This window comes from Taeniopygia guttata, chromosome 6 (genome assembly GCF_048771995.1).
Source record: "Taeniopygia guttata chromosome 6, bTaeGut7.mat, whole genome shotgun sequence".
NCBI lineage: Eukaryota > Metazoa > Chordata > Aves > Passeriformes > Estrildidae > Taeniopygia > Taeniopygia guttata.
The window spans coordinates 23,910,578-23,929,177 of NC_133031.1; the positions used below are offsets into that span (position 1 = coordinate 23,910,578).

The window sequence follows — 18,600 nt, forward strand, 5'->3', positions numbered from 1 at the left end:
CTTCGATGGGTTTTAGCACTAGGGGGATATTCTATGGATGGCATTTCCAACTCAGCAACGCAGCCCCCAAAATCTCTCTATATTAGGACCATTTCTCATCTCACTGCTACAGCTGTTCTCATGTTGCAATGGCTCAAAAGCTGTTTTTTGCTAAAGCAGTAGCTTTTAAATGTAATGAAGAAAAAAATATATATTCCCAATGTGTGCCCTGAAGAGTAGTGGTACCTTAGACAGGGGGAGGGAAGGATATGCAGATGTACAGGGACGTTAAGAGGGAAGGAGAAGCTGTGTAAGGAGAAGTGAAGAAGGTTTACTAGTTTCATTTATTTTAGTGGGTGAAGGAAAAATATGCACCAAAATAGTACCATTAGCAAGTATTTCCCAGTGTGAATACCAGGACTGGCTTTACTTCAGCATGACTGGAATGAAATGTAAAGCAATTGCTTGGTTGGCACCAAGCAGCTCAATGTAATGTCTGTGCAGGGAAGGTTACGCTATGTTTCTTAACTGGATGGGTGTAGTCAGTAAAAACGTGCCCTTACCAACTCAAATTTAATCACAATCAAGACTTCAGGAAAACAAGATGCCTCTTACATGAAAAAGCTTACTGCTTCTCTTGGAGGTTTTTTAATTCACAAGTGAGACACACCAAGAGATTATCCCACTTCACAGGTTAAATTTCCTATGCTTTGTGGAAGTTTAGACCACATCATCCCTCAGGCATTATGTCCAGTCCAACCAAAAATGAAGCATGGCAGATTGGTATTAGATGCATTTTCCCTCAGGTTCACATCTGGGACAAAGTTAAATACATGGTTTTTTGTTTTTAAAACAACAGCCTCAAAGACCAGGCCCTGCTTGTGAGAGGGTAGGAAAAGGCAGTAAGTACATTTTTACAGTCACATGTCTGGACTTTTGCAAACCCAAACTGAGTGCAACCAGCTGACTTTGATTAGAGTTCATGACACAAAATGGCCCAACCTTTTCTTCCTTAAGGAAAAGATCTCAAAAGGATCTCCTATTGCATGAAAATGAGACAATTCAGCATGCGTCCTCCTGCTGCTTTCAAATATACTAAACTTAGAATACACTTTGGGTCAGACATTCTGCTCAGCATTTTATGCTTCAATCTTTTTGTAAAAAAAGCATGTGAATGATATCAGGCACAGCCAGAGAGTGGAGAAAGAGGTCTGACATTTCTTATCTTTAGAGATGTAAAATTAGATGTCAACCTGCAAAATAAAAGCATCATCAGCCTTTATTATGTACTTAATCTGAAAAGATATGTACAACCACTATTTTAAAAAAGTGTTTGCAAATTTCGATTGACTCCACAGCAAATTGTGGAAAGAGGGTGACAACAGTTTAGTGAATGTGAACAGGAATTTGCAGGAATTCCACAACAGGCAGGGTAGATATGGACATCCTGTTCCCTGTTCCTGAAGATTTGTGTGGAAATGACAGATTTCCCAGTCTGTGCTGCTTCCAGCGGGCTCACAGACATTTACAGACCCACCAGGACACTTAAGAATGCCTGCCTCCATGGAATCTTTACAGGTGGCTTTACGTCAGCAGTGTCGCCTGATGAATTAATTTTATATATGGGGAACAACTCGTGGTTTTAGGAAGCAGGGCTACTGCAACACCTGGGCACAGTAATCTTCACCCATGTGTCCCTTCTACTTCATCAGGAGTTGCACTTTAGATCCTGGCTGCAATAAGTCATCCTTTGCCATCTATACTAGACCCTTTGCAGCAAAAGAATACTAATGTTTTGGCCTCCCCTCCTCACATTTATGGTAAGTGGATGGGCAGAGCTATTCTGGCCTAGTTGCAAAATCAATTTTATTATTTTGTTTCTTAGGAACAGCACAACTCACTGAGGCATGTATCTAACAAAACATTGCATCCTTAAAAAGGGAAAACTCTGCTCACAGAAGATTTTGCTAAATGGATGTGAAACACGATTAGCCCTTCAACCCTCTGAACCAACAAGAATGTTTCAGCTATTTCACACATGAAATCCTTATCAAAATGACTTCCCTCATAAAAAATGTTAAATAGCTTGAAAATGCTAAGCAGAAACCTTATTTTTTTCAGAAACTGAACAAATTTTGTTAAGTACACAGTTAAGCTGTATTTTTCAAACAATCTTAATTCTGTTCAAAGAACTGGGAAAATAATCTGAGCCAACTTTACTGTATCTTGGTAACACACGCCCATGATCTAAAATGACCTTAAATTCTGGTCATTCCTTGGGACTGTGCTAGGAGGACAGAGATAAGATGCCTCATGATTTTGAAGTAGCTTTATTGTTTTATTCACTCAAGGGGAAGAGCAGGAGAGAGAATGAAGTAGTAAAAATGAAACCAGAGTACTTAACACTTGAGAATTTCAGAAAGTTAAAAAATACTTACAGAGTTTAGGGGTTTTCTTTCATTATATGACTTAATTTAGAATTTTGGGTTCATCAATTTTTCCTAGGCAGTTTCTTACCTTCCTCCCTTCCCATTCTCTTCACTAGAACCTGCTTATACTTAGGACATCTTGCACAGAATGCAGAGTCTGCACCAGTGTAATTCCTTGCTATTAATTTTCTCCCTCAGAGCAATATTCACTAGGACATTTGCACTTTGTAAATATGCAAATTGATGCACATGCATTATTTACGGACACATTTCCCCCAACCATTAAAATACTTAAAATACTCACATATTAGCTGCTTGATTCCTATTTATTCTGCATTCTGGTAAGAGTAAAATCATATGCTTCCTGGGCAACTATGGACCAGTAACAAGTATGGTATGGCAAGCAAATTTGGAATGTCTCTACAAATATTTATAGCACCTGCCCAAAATTCTCAGAAAAAGCCCTGTAGGAAGAAATTAACCAAGTACAGAGAGATGTCTTGATTTTGTGGGGTGCTTTCATGGGGCTCTTTGGAGAAAGACCTGGAAAAATTGTGTAAGCATCTACATGTATACTTCCACTTATGAAATGGAGAAACCAATGCAGTTTCCAAACACTTCCTATTTTTCTGAAACAGAGCAGCTCCACAAGTATGCTGCTCTAAGTACAAGAAGATTATTGCCACTGGACTACTAAAAACTAACATAAAGCAGGTACTTAGCATAACTAAGATTTTTTTTTAATGCTACAACAGCCATTTGATTACTGGGCACAATGAGCTTAAAATCCAATGAGTCTACCTATTTAACTTCCTAGCAAAACTCCTGCAGTGCCTTTATGCTTTATACAATTCACAGTTAAACATACTTTTTTCCGTCTTTTAAGGCTAGAATTTATATTTCATGTTGAGAAGTCCCTTCTGAAGAATGATCAAATGACTGGATAGATCAAATTGCCAAAAGTTCAGCACTTCTCCAAAGGTATACACAGAATAAGCTTTCGTCAAGAAACACCTCTCTTCAACTGGCTGTTTAGAGACAACACCTGTACCACTTCTTGCTCAGGTCTCTCTCAAACTAAGGACCTATGGCATGGGAATGCTAATATTTTAAGTATCTACCTATTTATGTATCTACAGAGGTATGATCTAATGGTCTGGAAAAATATGAGCTAAAGAGCCAGGAATTTCTGTTTAGTTCTGAAACTCTATTGCTGTATATATCTGATCTCTCACCACCTTAGTTTTTCCCATCTATAAGACAGGGCTGATATAAAACTGCATGTACACTATGTGTGCATGTGTGCATTTTGTGAGATCTGCCCAGTGCCACATCTGAGACTATCTGGGATAATATTTTCAATGGAAAGCATTACAAAGGTGTAAAAACCAGAACACTTCCATCTTTTGCTCTTATACCCTCCATTTCCTATTAGCAATTAACACATAATCAAGGCAATGGCTTTAGGAAGTAATTTCAGTAGGAAAGAGAGACAAATATCTAAATAAGAAAACAGAAAATCTCAGCTGAGCAACCAGAAAGAATAGTAGTTTTAATTTTAAAATTTTTCGTTATTCATGCATTGTTGTGGGCATTAAGAGCGCAACTACTTGCCCTGTGGCTTGGGATAACTACCCTTACAATATACACAGATTAGCTATAATTTACTCCTAGATAAACCATGATGGTGTTAGACCATGCCTTGACATGCAGTAGGAACACAAATTAAAATACTATGACATTTCATGGTGGTATAGAGCTTTTCATTCAAAAGCTATTATCTGTTTTGCAAACTGACCCTACAAGAGACCTCTCCAGCAGGGTAGGGTGGAACAGAATAGTTTTTTGAAAGACAGGATCAAGCTCCCTCTGCCTGCAGAAATACCTGGCAGTGCAGTGATGAAGTCCCGCTGTAACATGGGTTTGAGGTATGAGTTTATGTGTCCGTGCTGGTAGTGACACATCTGGGAGATGAGGTGCTCCACAAACTCCACCTGGTCAGACTCGGACCATTGTTCAAAGTACTTGACGCAGAGCTCCTTCTCCTTCTCATAGCTCGCAGACAGTTTCCTTTGCTTGGGCACGATCATACTGGAAGTGCCATTGGCAAGTTTTGTCTGTAAACAGGAAGGAGAGGAACAACCCAAATAACACATATGAGAAGAAACACAAGCAGTTGTACAATTTGTTTTAGGGGACAGACAACAGAATGCAAAAAACACTCTGCCACATGAAAGCTGTCAGAGCACACATCCCGGCTGGTGCCACCAGCCCAAGCACAGCCTGCAGGACAATGCACTGGCTCGTGCCAGAGCTGCACACAAAGGACTCTGGTCAGATGGGAAACCTTCAGCAACAGTTTAACATAAACGCAATTTTATTTAACATGTCGACAGTAAAATGCATTTGGATTCCTAATGTACATATACCAGTTACTTCAATACACCTACAGCAAATTGCATTTGTACTCTGGTGGTTTTTTTTTCTTCTGAAGAATGGATTGCTGCTGAAATTCATAGGGAATGCATAAAATGGATGAAAAAAATTGAATTATACTTCGAGAGCAAAGCCAGCTAAAATACACCCTGACATTTGGTAAATAGTTCTTTCACAGAGTAAAATATTTTCAACTTTCTGATCACTGTTAATATCTTGTCAGAAGGAGTCAGCTCAAAGAAGAGTTTCAGGGACAAAACAAAACACTGACATTTCAATTTACTACTTGATAGTAAGATATAAATTCTGCTTTCTAAATGATTTAACTGTAAGAAAAGTGTGCATTTTGCATTGCAAGGGTATCCTTTGTCAAAGTAAGATGAACCATTTGCTGGGAAATTATCTTTTCTTATGCTGGTCAAATAGTTTCTATTTCCTGCTGAAAACATGTGATTTTTACTCTTTCATTTTAACAGTTTAACACCAGACAGCATTATAATAATAGTCAATATTATTACATCACTTTTATTGTCAAAATACATGCAGAGGTTCTTCATTAATTATCAAATAATTAAAAATAACTGACAGAGATAAGAACACATAAAACACTGAGGAAGGGATGACATATTTTTGTTCTATGATGATAATTCCAAGCACCAAGCTTGCCAGGGGCTCTTATTAAATTAAAGGGAAAAAATGAATCCCTAAATCTCTCTGCAAAGATATCTAATGAACTAAAATAAATGCAATGATTAATTGATTTTACGGGAAAAGGAAGAACAACAAAAACCCCTCTTTTCACCAAGTGCCAAAACAGCAGGCTATTTAGAGACCACAAAATTTAGTTACCAGTAGTAGATTTGGAATGCAGGAGTTTCCCATTTCTTGGGAATAATACCTCCCAATCCCAACAGGAATCCTGACTTTGGAACACCAAAATTTCATAATTTGAAAATTTACTTAACTGATCACCATATACATTTAATTTTCTTAGAGATAATACACCTAAATAAGCTTTCCAACATTTCTAGAGAGCTGGACCTTCCTTTGGTAGAAAAAGACAGTAAAGAGCTGTGATTTTTACCAAGCAGCTTTCTTCTCCTTCTGTATTGTAGTTTGACTTAAGTTTCTTTGAGAACACAGAACATGGTGATCACACCATCAGTGCTCCATTCTGCAGCTCAATGTTTTCAAGTTTATCCCTGCTCCTCCCTGCAAATGTGTGGCTGTGGCTGTGTGTGGCTGTGTCCAGCAAGATCATGCAAGACAAGGACAGTGAGCTACAATTTCATTCAATCCTCACATGGACAGCCCTGACTGCAAACAAGTCACAGAGCCAGTACTGGGCAGTGGGAAAGAAAAACTCTCTCTTGGGCCAAGAGAAATACCAAAGAGACTGTGGGCATCAAGTCCTGTGTGTGAAAGACTAGACTTTTTCTAGCAAAGTCCACACTAGTTAAGGGCCTGGCAAAAGATGATTACCAGTGGAGTGAACTGAACACCCGTGTTAAGGGATTCTGGTAATTTTTGCTGCAGTTAAACTGCCTGCAATACAGGCATCCCAGTAAAAATGCTGGATTAAGCCAGTGAGGAGATGTTGTAACCTACAAGTTTGATCTCATTTAATTTTTCATTTTGTTTGCTGTGCATCTTAAAAAAAAAAGGTTGTCTCTACAAAGCATTTTTTAACAGCCTAAGTATCTTTTAATTTGAGAGACTCTGAAGTCTGACTGAGACTGACTCTGCTGAGCCTGAGTGAGCGTACAGCTGATGTGCAAAGCTGATGAAGGTGCAGCTCCTTTCACAGGGTGGCACCATGTTCTGGCCTTTCCTTGCCTTCTGAACACCCTTCTCCCAGCAGCCTTCAACTCCCCAGTTACTTCTAAAACATCGGTTTATGGTATCAAACAGAAGTTGCAATATCTGCAAATACAAGTCATGGCTTATGTGTGTACAAATAGATGGCTTAGATGGGACAAAACAATTCATTCTGCCTGAACACAGGCTTCTTGGAAAGGAATAATGAGTAAATGAAAGAATTCATTGACCAGCACTTTTAACAGCTCTGGAAGTGAAACTCCAGATTTATAAAGTGGTTCTGCTAAGAAAAGCATGTTACAGTGTTTACATCCAAATTAGTGCATGTGAGAACACCATATATTTTAGGTTCATACTTCAGCTACATTCTTATTATATCAGCTTGAGACCTGGTTTGCATCCTTGCCTGCTCTGGTTTCACACCAAAAGGAGTGAGCAGAAGCCCAGAGGTGTGCCTAGCAGGTCCTATGGTTTGTGCCAGCAGGGGACCAAGCATGAACACACCAAAGTAGAGACAGGTAAACTGACAGGGCTCTCAAATCACTCAAACTACAGTTTAGAACAAAAGCTCCAGAATTTTAATTTAAAGATTCCTGAAAATCCATGGGCAGTTCAGTGAAAAAGTCATCTATAGCCTTTTCCCCCTCTTGATACAATAATCAGGCCTCACCTGAAAAAGAAAAACCTGTTTCACTTGCCATCCACACTGCTAGGGTAAATATCCATCCCAATGCACTGTATACATTTTCTATAAGCTTTACTTCCAAAAATGGCAAAGAAGAATGAGCACTGGCAGTTCATCATCGGGGAGGAAATTTGGGTATAACAGAGCAAACTACTAAGTTGGAACAGATGAAGCTTTACCACTTCCCTTTTCACAAAGGCCTGTATGTGAGGGCTGAGAGGTGCCCCAGCTGGCCCTGGGCACCATGACTCATCTGCAGGAATGGCAGAGGTGTCCTCTGACAATGCTGAGCTGAGCTCATAAGCTGTGCCAGGAGACCCAGGGGATTGAGCGCCTCAGGTTGGTACTAACTCAGGGATCTACGTACTATGCTCCAGTGCAGCCCATAATTACAAGACCATTTCTCCAAATGGCTACATTTAACACAAAGCACATTTGTATGCCCAGTGAAGTAGAAGAGGACTAATATATGAAAGGACTTTAATCTAAATAATGGCTTGCAACTGTAGGAAGGTGTAATATTTCAACACAGATAAATAAAGACTGGGTAAATCTACTGCTTTGCATATAAACAAACCAGCTATGGTAAATCACAGCTGTAACCCATATATGACAACCAAGGTTACTTTTGGTTTTGTTCAGTACAGGGGACCAAGGAGCCTCCTAAAGCACAGAAAAAAACCAAAACCAAGCAACTTCCCTGACTGTAGTACAGTAATAGTATTTAATCACCAATATGAGTGGTCACAACTTTTATACACTTCTTAAAAAGATTACATCCTCTAGTCATTGCAGAGGACTTTGTTCAACTGGGTAGATGAGTTCAGGTTTTGTGTTTCTCAATGCAAAGAAGACATCTCTTAAAGTCAAGGAGAAACTGTCTCCTAGAATATTAAGAATGGCTTAAATGATCCCAGCAAGGTTTGGGACCTTCTGAACCTTCAAGACATCTTCATGCTGAAGCTCTGAAAATACCAAGAGCTTAGACCACCATTGCAAATGTCAGTTTCTCCCTAGATAAAAAGAAAGGTCTTCTCTTCCACGTTCCAGTACCAACAGGTCATACTGGGCTTCTTTCCTCCTTCCTGGACTCACTGGGACTACAGGCTCTGACACAGATAAATGTCATTTACTGCTTGTCTGCAACTGCAGCATTTCACCTCCAACTGCTTGCACTGCCCGTTGTGGTTAAGTCACTGATCTAGACAGAGCCACCTTAACAGGAATTTCAGATGGGTCTTAGTGAAGGGGAGGAAAAAAGAGGACATAATGTTTAATTATAAGAAATGATTGAAATAGGCACAGACATACCCCGGGTGCCTCTGCACTGCAGCAAGCTCTAAACTTGTTATCGTTAATGGTTTAAATTTCACTGTGCTAATCATTTCAGGACACAAGCCTTTCTTGATAATCTAATGAATTATTCCAACATCCTTCAGCAAAAAAAATCCTCCATGACAGCACTAATTACAAGACGTTTTCCCAGTGCTTATGTAAAATATGACAGAGCAGCAGCTTAGGGAATTGCAGAAAACTGCTTCTAATTTCCACTGAGAAACTGACAAACACCTCTCTTTCATCTCTCCCAGCTCTCAAGTAAGATTTAACTTTCTCATTTAGTTAATTACCGAGTGAGGATCATCATTTTCCCGGATCGGAGCGGCACAGAGCCTTTATCGTGTTAACTTGTGAACTTGATCGATGGCTGCTGCTAAAACTTAATAACTTCACCCCCTGGCAAATTGTAAGATAAATATAATAGGAGAAACTCTGACAGTAAAAACCTGCCAGAAATGAGCGCTGTGTTTATGTTTCTTTGCAGGCAGCAAAAAAACAACCGACAGCTTATTACTGGGTGCGTGTTACTTATATTTAAAAGACTCCAGGCAGTTAACTTTCTGCGTACTGTTCAAACTTTACTCACAAGATAAAATACACTGGGGAAAAAAACCCAAGCAATGGAATGACAAAGAAAGGAACCACAGAGGTGTATGTCCAGGGGCCAGGGAAGGTGGGGAAAGACAGGAACTTCACAATGGAAGCAAAGCCATGCTTGCCTCTCTATCCTGAATATTCTTCAAGACTGACCACATTAAAAATGCCCACAACTATGAATCCAAACAGGAAACTATTTTCACCAGCAGCAAAAGCTCAGGAATTCTGGATCACGTTAGAAGCATGCGGGAAAACCAGAGGGATTCAAAAGTACCAGCATGGCCATGGGATGATTTGGTTTGATGACTGAAAAGGTGCTCTTAATCAGAGAAGCTCAGCCCAGCTGACTTTCTCAAAGTTACTTGTGTGGCCATGGAATTGCTTGCTACTGCCCATGATGAAGTAGCACTCAATGCCACAACAATGTAACCACAGCAATATAATAAAAATGGTGAAACGGGCCTGAGGTATGCCAGCCCTCCATGCTAAAAGCAGAGATAGTTATTTGAGAATCCAGACAACGGATGTTTTTTTGCATGGCCTAAAGGCAGTAACACCATAATTAAGAGGATACAGGTTCAGTTTCTATGGCTGGCTTCTTCCTTTTTAGGCTTGCAATTACCAAATGCTGCAGAACTGACTCCTAGACTGCCAAGGCGAAACAAAGAGGAAAGAAGTTCCTTTGCAGCTCCTCACTGGCAGCTGCCTATAAAAGAACTCCTTTGCTTAGAGAATTGAGGGGTGGTGAGGGGGCTGTCTCACCATAAAAAACACGATCTCATGAGCCATAGCACCCGAGAGACATGAGTAGGGTAGCCAGCTCCTCATTTTTCTCCTTTGCAGGATGAACCTGCTTTTCCACTGTTTGAGTTGACAGCAAGGCTACAATGCTAGGTCATTAAACAACTCACTCCATTTACTTTTATTTTAAAAGCTCAGTTTAGAATCTACCCATTTCTGCCTGCCTCCATCTCACATAACAGCCTCTGTGAGGTTAACCATGGGTTTAGCTCATATATGAACTTACTCGCTCAGTACTGAATTACTTTCCACGCTGCAAAGCTCACTGAAACATTCTGAAAAACGAACATAACCCAGAAGTAGATGATCATCAATCACATCTGAGAGTCAAAAAGAAAGCACCCTGAAAGAAACCACAGCATCTCTACTGTTTATTTTCAAGAGAAAATTCAAAACACACATACTGAAATTAACAGCACCCAAGGAACTAGCAATTTTGCTTCTCTGGAGCTTTAGACTGCTTGTCCATATCTGGTTTCTAATCACACTGCAGAAAAGCTTTGTAAGAAAGGATACATCTAGATGAAAGATCACTGGAATTACGCTGGACACAGCAGCCCAACCTGCTGCACTTTCTGAAATCCTGGGAGGGCAATAGTTTTCAGAGGTACCATCTAAGTACCTATGATATGGTGTCAGCCTGGAGGGCACCTGGCTAAGGATATTACCTCAGATACAGAAGAGAGGGAAAAGGCTGATTTTGTTCAAGGCTAGGAAAAGCTGCAGGCACCAGAGAAGTAACGTGGGGAGTCTCTCTTGGGACTGGGGAGACAGGACTGAGCCATGGGCACTTGCACATAGGCCATACAAAGAGCAGCAATAATACCTTGCTGGACAAGATGTTCCCCTCCCACACTGCTACACAGTAAACAGCAACAGGGAGGAGATTAAAAAACTATTCTTTTAAGCTAATACTTAATGTTTCAGACAGGCTAATAAAGTTTAATTGTCTGGAATCTCATAGCTCTTACTGTAAACTTTCCTTCGATATAGGTCTCCCACCTAGATTTTAAGTGTTGACAAAAACCTCCAAAATAAAATTTCTCTGATGCCATGAATGCGAATTGGGAGTCCCTCTCCTCCTCCTCATCTCAAGTTGTCTTCGAAAATAACAAGCACTGATGAGAAATCTGCTTGCATCAGCACAGCAATGGCATATGTTACTTTCCCAAACTATGATCCCTCACCAAATGCCTATCTAGACATATGGGGGGGAGGGCAGGCACCATCACTCTTAAAGAGATAGATTTCAGAGCACACCTTTTACTAGCTGTAAAGTGATCATATACAAATTTTAAAGAAGACACTCCAGTAACAACAAATCTCTTCCGGGGGAAAACACCAAAGGAAATTATTTCTTCCTTGGCATGGCTACCAGAAACAGAGTTGAATTGCTGGGACCATTACATGTTATTACTATTAATGGAGGGAAGGAATATGCACATTATGACTTGTAGAACCAGTCTACTAAAGTCATCGGCTAATGCCAGTAGCAGCAAAGTGCTCATTTATGTCAGGGAGAGGCAAAAGTAAACAATGCTCTAAGCAGCAGTTTCACAGTTTTCTGGAACAGTTGCTTCTGTTTTTAAAACACTCAAGCATGATCTACTGCCTGAGTGAAGTTACTCTTTATGGGTGTTACTGTTGATTTCCTTCTTGCTTCAAGTGCTCCCTTAACCTAGAGAGAAAGACAGCCTGGAACAGGTAGATGGACTCAAGTGATTCAAAACATGGCTGAATTAACAGGGAAGACTGATACCACTGTGAACAACAGAAAAAGAGAATGATCATAAAAACTTGTTATCTGCTCTCAATAACACTATTGAGATTTTCAAACCACTTGGTTCTGCCTATGTAAAGCTTTTAGTGCCAAAAAACACAAGCCCTCCAAGATGGCTTACTCAGTAGCATTTTCCATTAGTTCTTCCTCTGGGATGCATTTTGTTACCAACAACAAAGAGGGCATATGCACACCAAACTACTTGGCCAAGGCAATGTGAGAGATTCAGAACTGGAAGTCAGGAATATACATGCTGGGTATCATATAATATTTCCCAGCTACAGTAGTATATGTATTTCCAGGCATACTGGAGAGATGTAACAAACAAAAACCCAGCAGCATTCTGAAGAAGCACAAGATTCATGTATGTGCTCTGCTCCCATTGCAAATGTACTCCTTGGATCTGCTGGAGGAGTTAGCTACATGAGCACTCCCTAACCTATTTCAGTCAAAATAAGCTTGTTAGCAGAGACCTGCTATTTAAACTGTCTACGCTAAAACACCTCATCTTAACTGAGAGCAGGTTTGCAGTTTTGCTGACAGATCCTGGAGGGCAGCAACTTGCAGCAGCCAGGCAAAGGCTGCATGGTATTCTTTCCCACCAGTACAGCCAGATCTAGAAGAGGACATCTCAGCAACTCACACTGCCTAATACCAATACCACTGCTGTTAGCAGCTACCACAGAGACAGTTGTAAGAGGACAAATCCATTAAATATTCTGGTACAGTGCTAAGTTAAAGTTGGTCAGTGGTCTCCAGCCAAAATCTTGAGATTTTGCCTTGTAGCCTCCCCTCTTTCACTAATGAGCATTGTCTTCTCAAGATGAGCTCTTCTGCTAAACTTTCAGTCAAACCTTACCTTCCTGGCAAAGCGGGATGATTCCCATGGAGGACCCCTAGGATTGCAAAGGAAGATGGATGTGTTTCACCGGGAGAATACTGGGGGTTATCCACCAGCCTTCCACTACCTAAATGAAGGTTCAGAGGAAAGAAAGACAGAATCTTTCCAGAAATGTATTATGACAGGAAGAGAGGCAACAGCAACAGGCTGTAGCAAGCAAAGTTCTAGACATTAAAAGGAAGACATTCAAAATATAGATGGACATAGTTCTAAGCAAAATGTACTGGCTGTAAAATAATCCTCCCCTGAACAGGCAGCTGCACCTCCAGAGGTCCATCCTACCTTGAAGTTTTCCTTGACTTTATATCTTAAGATTGTGTTGGTCCATTCTTTCACTGGTAAGTGGCGAAAGATTTATGACCTGAGGAACAGACTCCAAAAATCCATGCTAAGGACAATGAATTCTTTATCTTCAGAAAGTGCATTAAAGTGGGTTAGGTCAATTGCTGCTGATATGTGAAAGCACATGACAGAAGGAAGGCAGAAACCAGTACTCTCTGCTACACCAAGTGACCAGGTCTAACCATAACAGCACTTCAGAAAGGCATATGCAGCTCCACGGCTGAGCAGACCTTATCCCTATCAGCTGACACTCAAATTGCACAACTCAGAAGCCCAAATCACAGACTGTTCCACTAGGCATCCCTTCTTGGCTCAGTGTTTAGCTGCCAATAATCTTTCAAAAAATACCTCAAACTAAAGGAGAGAGGAAGCTTTCCATTCCTTTTCTCTCTATAGTAGACTCAATCAAAGTGGCTGCATTTGAATGTAGCATATAAACAATATAAATCCCCCAGTAAATTGTGTCAAAACAGATCTGCTAGCCTCACTTGGTGCTTCAGTATACTCTGTTCCCCACATAATGTTCCTCCACTCAAAGCCACGATTCTGCTATTCTTTTTACTGTGTTTGTTAACAAACAATGAAAATAGTAGCAGTTCACCAATATTTTCCTTTCTACAAATAAAAAAACAAGTTTTCTCTTCTTTTTTTTCCATCCCATTGGGAGTTACTTTCATGTCATATCAAGAATGTTACAAGTGTGGAGTATATGATGTGAGAAATCTCTCCCACCCTCATGCACTGATGCATCCCATTTCTAAATCTGCCTAAAAACCACCACCATTTTCTATAACTTCTACTATAATAATTGGCTAAACATCTAAGAACCTATTACCTGCTGAGTAAAGTAGCTTCTACTTCCAACAGTTTAAAATGTATTCTCTTTTAAATACCATTAGGTCTTCTATGGTGAGAATTTTTCTCCTTTGTGAAAGGAAACGACCATTAGACTTTAGCACTCACTATTTTCTAAACATCCCAGTGATACCTCTCACTTGTTCTCTTTATTTTCAGGTAGCTCACAATAGCTATATTAAATCTAATAGTAGTACACTCACAAACATACTATTTGTATCTTTGCATCTAGGAAGAGCAATTTGGGCTCATGACTTGGAAAACCATATGCAACTTCCTGCTACAAAATAAAATTAAAACATCAAAAAAAGTCAACGTTTCCTATCACAGCCCAAACTCTGAGATGCACCATTGACAGCCTGTTCCTCGATCGAGGGGTTAGAGCTCCCTCTAGCACCTTCCACACAGAAAAGCCATAGATGCTAAGCTGTGACTATCCAATCTCACTCAAAGCAGTCTTGAGTAGTGTTGTTTGTAATTTTTACTTGATTTACTTTTTTTTGTCATATGCATAATTAAGAACACATCCACTAGTTTATCTGAAATTCAAGAGAAACAAGTGTCATTAGAAATTCCCTCTATAGCTGATTAAAAATACGCAGATTGCTGTAATTAACTGATCTCTATTTTAAAATGTAATTTACGACAAGCTGAAGGATTATCATGTCAGCTGAGTGTACAATGTGAGATGTAGCAAGAAACTAAATTAAAAAGTTGTTGAACATTTTCAATTTTTATGGCATAAAAATGTTGTGCTACCTCACCCCTTTTTGGCTGACAAACATCCCAATGAAGCTGACTGCAGTTGTGAACTACACGTTTCTTCACATTAAATATTGAGTAATTCTGCTGAAGTAAAACTAAAAAGGTGCAACAATTCTGAGCTCTGCAGAATGCTGAAGACAGAGAAACATCTCACAACAGAAAGAGTTGGACCTTTTCAATCATAGGTTATTACTTATTAATTCTTGATAAACTGAAAGCTGGCAGTACAAATGTAAAAATGAGAGAAACAGGAGCCAAGTCTTTTGAGTTTTATTCCTAATTCTCCCACTCCCTTCCTGTGCTGCCATAGGCAAGTCACTCCATTTCACAAGTCTATTAGTTAAACAGATGTGTCCCAACACACTTCACACAGACAAAGCAGTGCTTAATGCTGGGAATGAAGCCTCAGCACCAAAGGTGCTCTTTGAGGGCAATGTCACAAAGTGACACCACACCATACAAGTGTAAACTTCCTCTCAAGTGTCAGCAAACAAAACTGTCATGTAAAACTAAACAAAACAGACTCGTTAGTAAAGGCATGGTCTCACTTCACCAGTTAGAAAAAATGCAGCAGTACTAATTGTTTCCACAGCCTTCCAAAGCAGAACCAAAAGGTGAGTATGTTATGAAAAAAATTCACGCTGAGTTTTCTCAAACTGAAACACACAGATACCACTCCAAAATCAATACAGACACGGCAACAACTCACATGCTGAAGGTAAGTGCCCTAGGGAGGATATGCTTTAGGTAAGTTTCTTTAGTCATCACAGCAATTCTGACGTGTAACCACTGGGGGACTTTAGAGCATTGCCTGGGTTTAGAAGTTTGTGATTTTAATATTTGTATGTGACAGAGATGAGGAAATACAGTAGGATGTGCTAGGCTATCCACAGCTACGTTTTTATGTCTCTGACAAGTCCAATAAGAAAGACTAGAAGTAACTAGACCCGAGTAGATGACAGAAGCACCTGACCAAAACTTCCCAACATCGCCTGCTGATGTCCCTCAGTCCCATCTGACAGCTGTCCTTGCCATTTTGGGCCCGAACTCTGTACACAGTCCTGCTGCTGCACCCAAATCCTGACACACAGACCTTCCTTCTGCAGTACAGATGGCATCCAAGGCCATTCCTTTTATCCCCTTAAGAGGACTTGGAGAAAAGCACTGGCAACAACTTCTCTCTCCCCACTCCTCTTGCATGTGGCAGGGAAGGATTATAGTGTGACATCTGACCTGTCCAGCAGCAGTGAAAGGACATCTCAAGTGAAAGGAAGATCTCTGCAGTTGCAGATCTCTTGGTTGGGCTGGTGACCTTCAGCTGGGTGTCTCTTGGGCTGACACTACAATCCATCTGTTCTCCCCCCACATCCACAGAGCTGTGGCTTAGGTCTGAATAAGACAGGTAAAAGGTGGTGCTGACCACACAGCAGGAAGGCAGCAGCAGCAGTTCCCCCCACATACATGACCCAAGAACTGAAACTTTTGAGATCTGTGACCACTTCTGCATATTAACAGCATATTTCCTTTTAGGAAAACAGCTTGCAGCTGGTTTTATGTCTTTGTTACTTCAAGACTACATAACATGAGGTGGTCCTTGGTGCTATCTTAGGAGATACAGGCAGGCAAGAGCTTAGGGCAAAATGTAGCCCTTCTTAGGCAAAGCATGTGCTGGCTTCATTTCTCGGCGCAGTCTGAGACCTCAGATTGTAGGCAGATGTTCTGTAGATGCAAAACCCAGGAGAAGCGGGTACCTGGCAGTGGAGCTTACCTGGGAGTAATGAATTCAATATTGACTATTCTGCTGTGAGCAGAAGATTGGACTTCCTGAGGTCTTTTCCAGCCTAAGTGACTCTGTATTTCTAACTGCACTATCAAAGCTCATATGCACTTAACAGGCTTTTGGATACGCACAACTGTCAGATGTTGATGTATTTATCATAGGTGAAATCTGGAACTCTTTTAAAAAGATGCTGTATAGAGAATTATTTTTTAATAAGACTTTCCAAATCTAGGGTTCACAAGCCTTTGCTGTTAATTTTTTGCAGCCACTAAAGACCAGGTTCTTCAAGAGTACTGCAGATATACCTGCCTTCTGGCTTTACAAGTTGAGAGCAAGCAGTATTCATCTGTTCAGACACCCAATACTGATTTTCAGTTACATCTGTCCAACTATTTAAAAATGTTCAAAAACTATATATTTTTTATGATGCTTGTGTTCTCTAGGAACTTTAGCTGATACTCTCAACAAATTATTAAATTCCAAACATATCTTCACTTATAACCTGAACCAGTTTCAAAACTCAGGTTTTACGATTAATTAACTGCCTGTGAAGTCTTAATCATCTGCAGTCTTCTAAATCAAACCATGAAATACTCCCATTACAACCCACCTCAGAACTCTATTTGGGCTGACAGTTCTAAATCAACATGGTAAGAGAACAACCTGGTTCAGCTCTGTAGTTCACACTATTTTGTAAAATATAGTGACTTGAAAGAAAACAATAAATGCACATAATTGGCATTAATTAAGAACATTTTTATTACCTACAATCAAAGACCTATAAGGAAGGTTTACTTGTCAGAGAGGGAGCTTTCTTTGCTGAGAAATTACAAGTCTTAGTTAATTAAACATCTAATTTTTTGTAGTATAGTTGTTAAGTGGTTTTCACTTTTATTTCTTCTAAATGAATGTTAGTCTAAACAAAAGCAGTTGTTTAAAGTGAGAGAAGTGAGGTCAGAAAAAACAATGCTGAAATATTTTAGTCTTGCTTTAACTGAATTCTCAGTTTGTTGTCACTGTTACAAAGGTTTCATTTTGTGCTGAGAAGCAACAGGAGTTTTTCAGACTTCAATGTTATGAGAATCTGAATCTGAACCTGTTGAATCTGAACCTGTACACACACATATATAGGATAGACATATTGTATTTCACAAATTCAGGGCATCAGGAAGGCAAGCTTGCCTGTTGGGCACAGGCAAACAGCCTAGTTACATGAGTTGAGCAGGTAAGGACTACTTGCCTGATAAGATTCATTATTATGGCAACATTTTAAAAATTGCAGCTACTTAGAATACTATTTTCAGGACTGTGAGCACAACTACTTTGCTGCTCATTTTTAATTTTCCTCAACAGTAAGGTTCAGCAATGTATACAGTGACTACTGCTGTCTCCCTCCAAGCTGCAGCCTCAACTAAGCCATCGGTTACAATCAACAAGGGACTGCCTGCCTCGCTGAAGTTATCTTAGGTATGAGCTTCCACAGGCAGACTAATTCAAATCTATTTTTGTAAATTACAGATTGCGTTAAATATACATGAAGGAAAATATGGAACAGTTGCTTTTACTGCACAACATGAGTTATTTCCCATTACAAGTTCCCTCCGAGAAAACGATAAATTTTAAAATCTGCCAATTAGTGGCAGTGACTACTGATGATTCTGTATTCTAGTCAAGCAGTAGTATTTGCTGAGTACTGCACAGGGCAGAACAATATCCCAGGAAAATCAAGGGACCATGATACCTGACAAGCTAGAGGATGCAGTGATTAGTCCAAGGTCTCTCTTTCATTTTGAAGTATGCAGGCTGTGTCACTGCATCAGCCAGAAGGATTAAATCTTTACATATATGTAAATACCTTTACATACATATAAAGATTTTACCTTTACTGTCAATACCTTTAGTACAGTACAGGGCAATAATCTCACAACTTTTGCCTAAGAGAGAAAGATCAGAAAAGTAAACATAAATAAATTCTTTCTAGAAAACTAAGTCCTCAACCACCAATGCTCAAACTTCTTTTCCATTTCTTAAATCATACAACTCCCTAAGGACCATTCAATTTGTCCTAATAAAACAAAGTCGGTATGACAGCTC

General features: G+C 39.8%; 1 protein-coding gene across 6 annotated transcripts in view; it reads right to left on the reverse strand.

Moving 5' to 3' along the window:
- Positions 1-18,600, reverse strand: part of BTRC (beta-transducin repeat containing E3 ubiquitin protein ligase) — a 114,517-nt gene that overhangs the window by 18,784 nt on the left and 77,133 nt on the right. For all 6 annotated transcript variants that reach the window (XM_012574639.5, XM_072931196.1, XM_012574638.5 and 3 more), the window contains one exon: positions 4,294-4,525. In XM_012574639.5, coding sequence (XP_012430093.4) covers positions 4,294-4,525 — 232 coding nt within the window. The remainder of the gene's footprint in view (positions 1-4,293; positions 4,526-18,600) is intronic.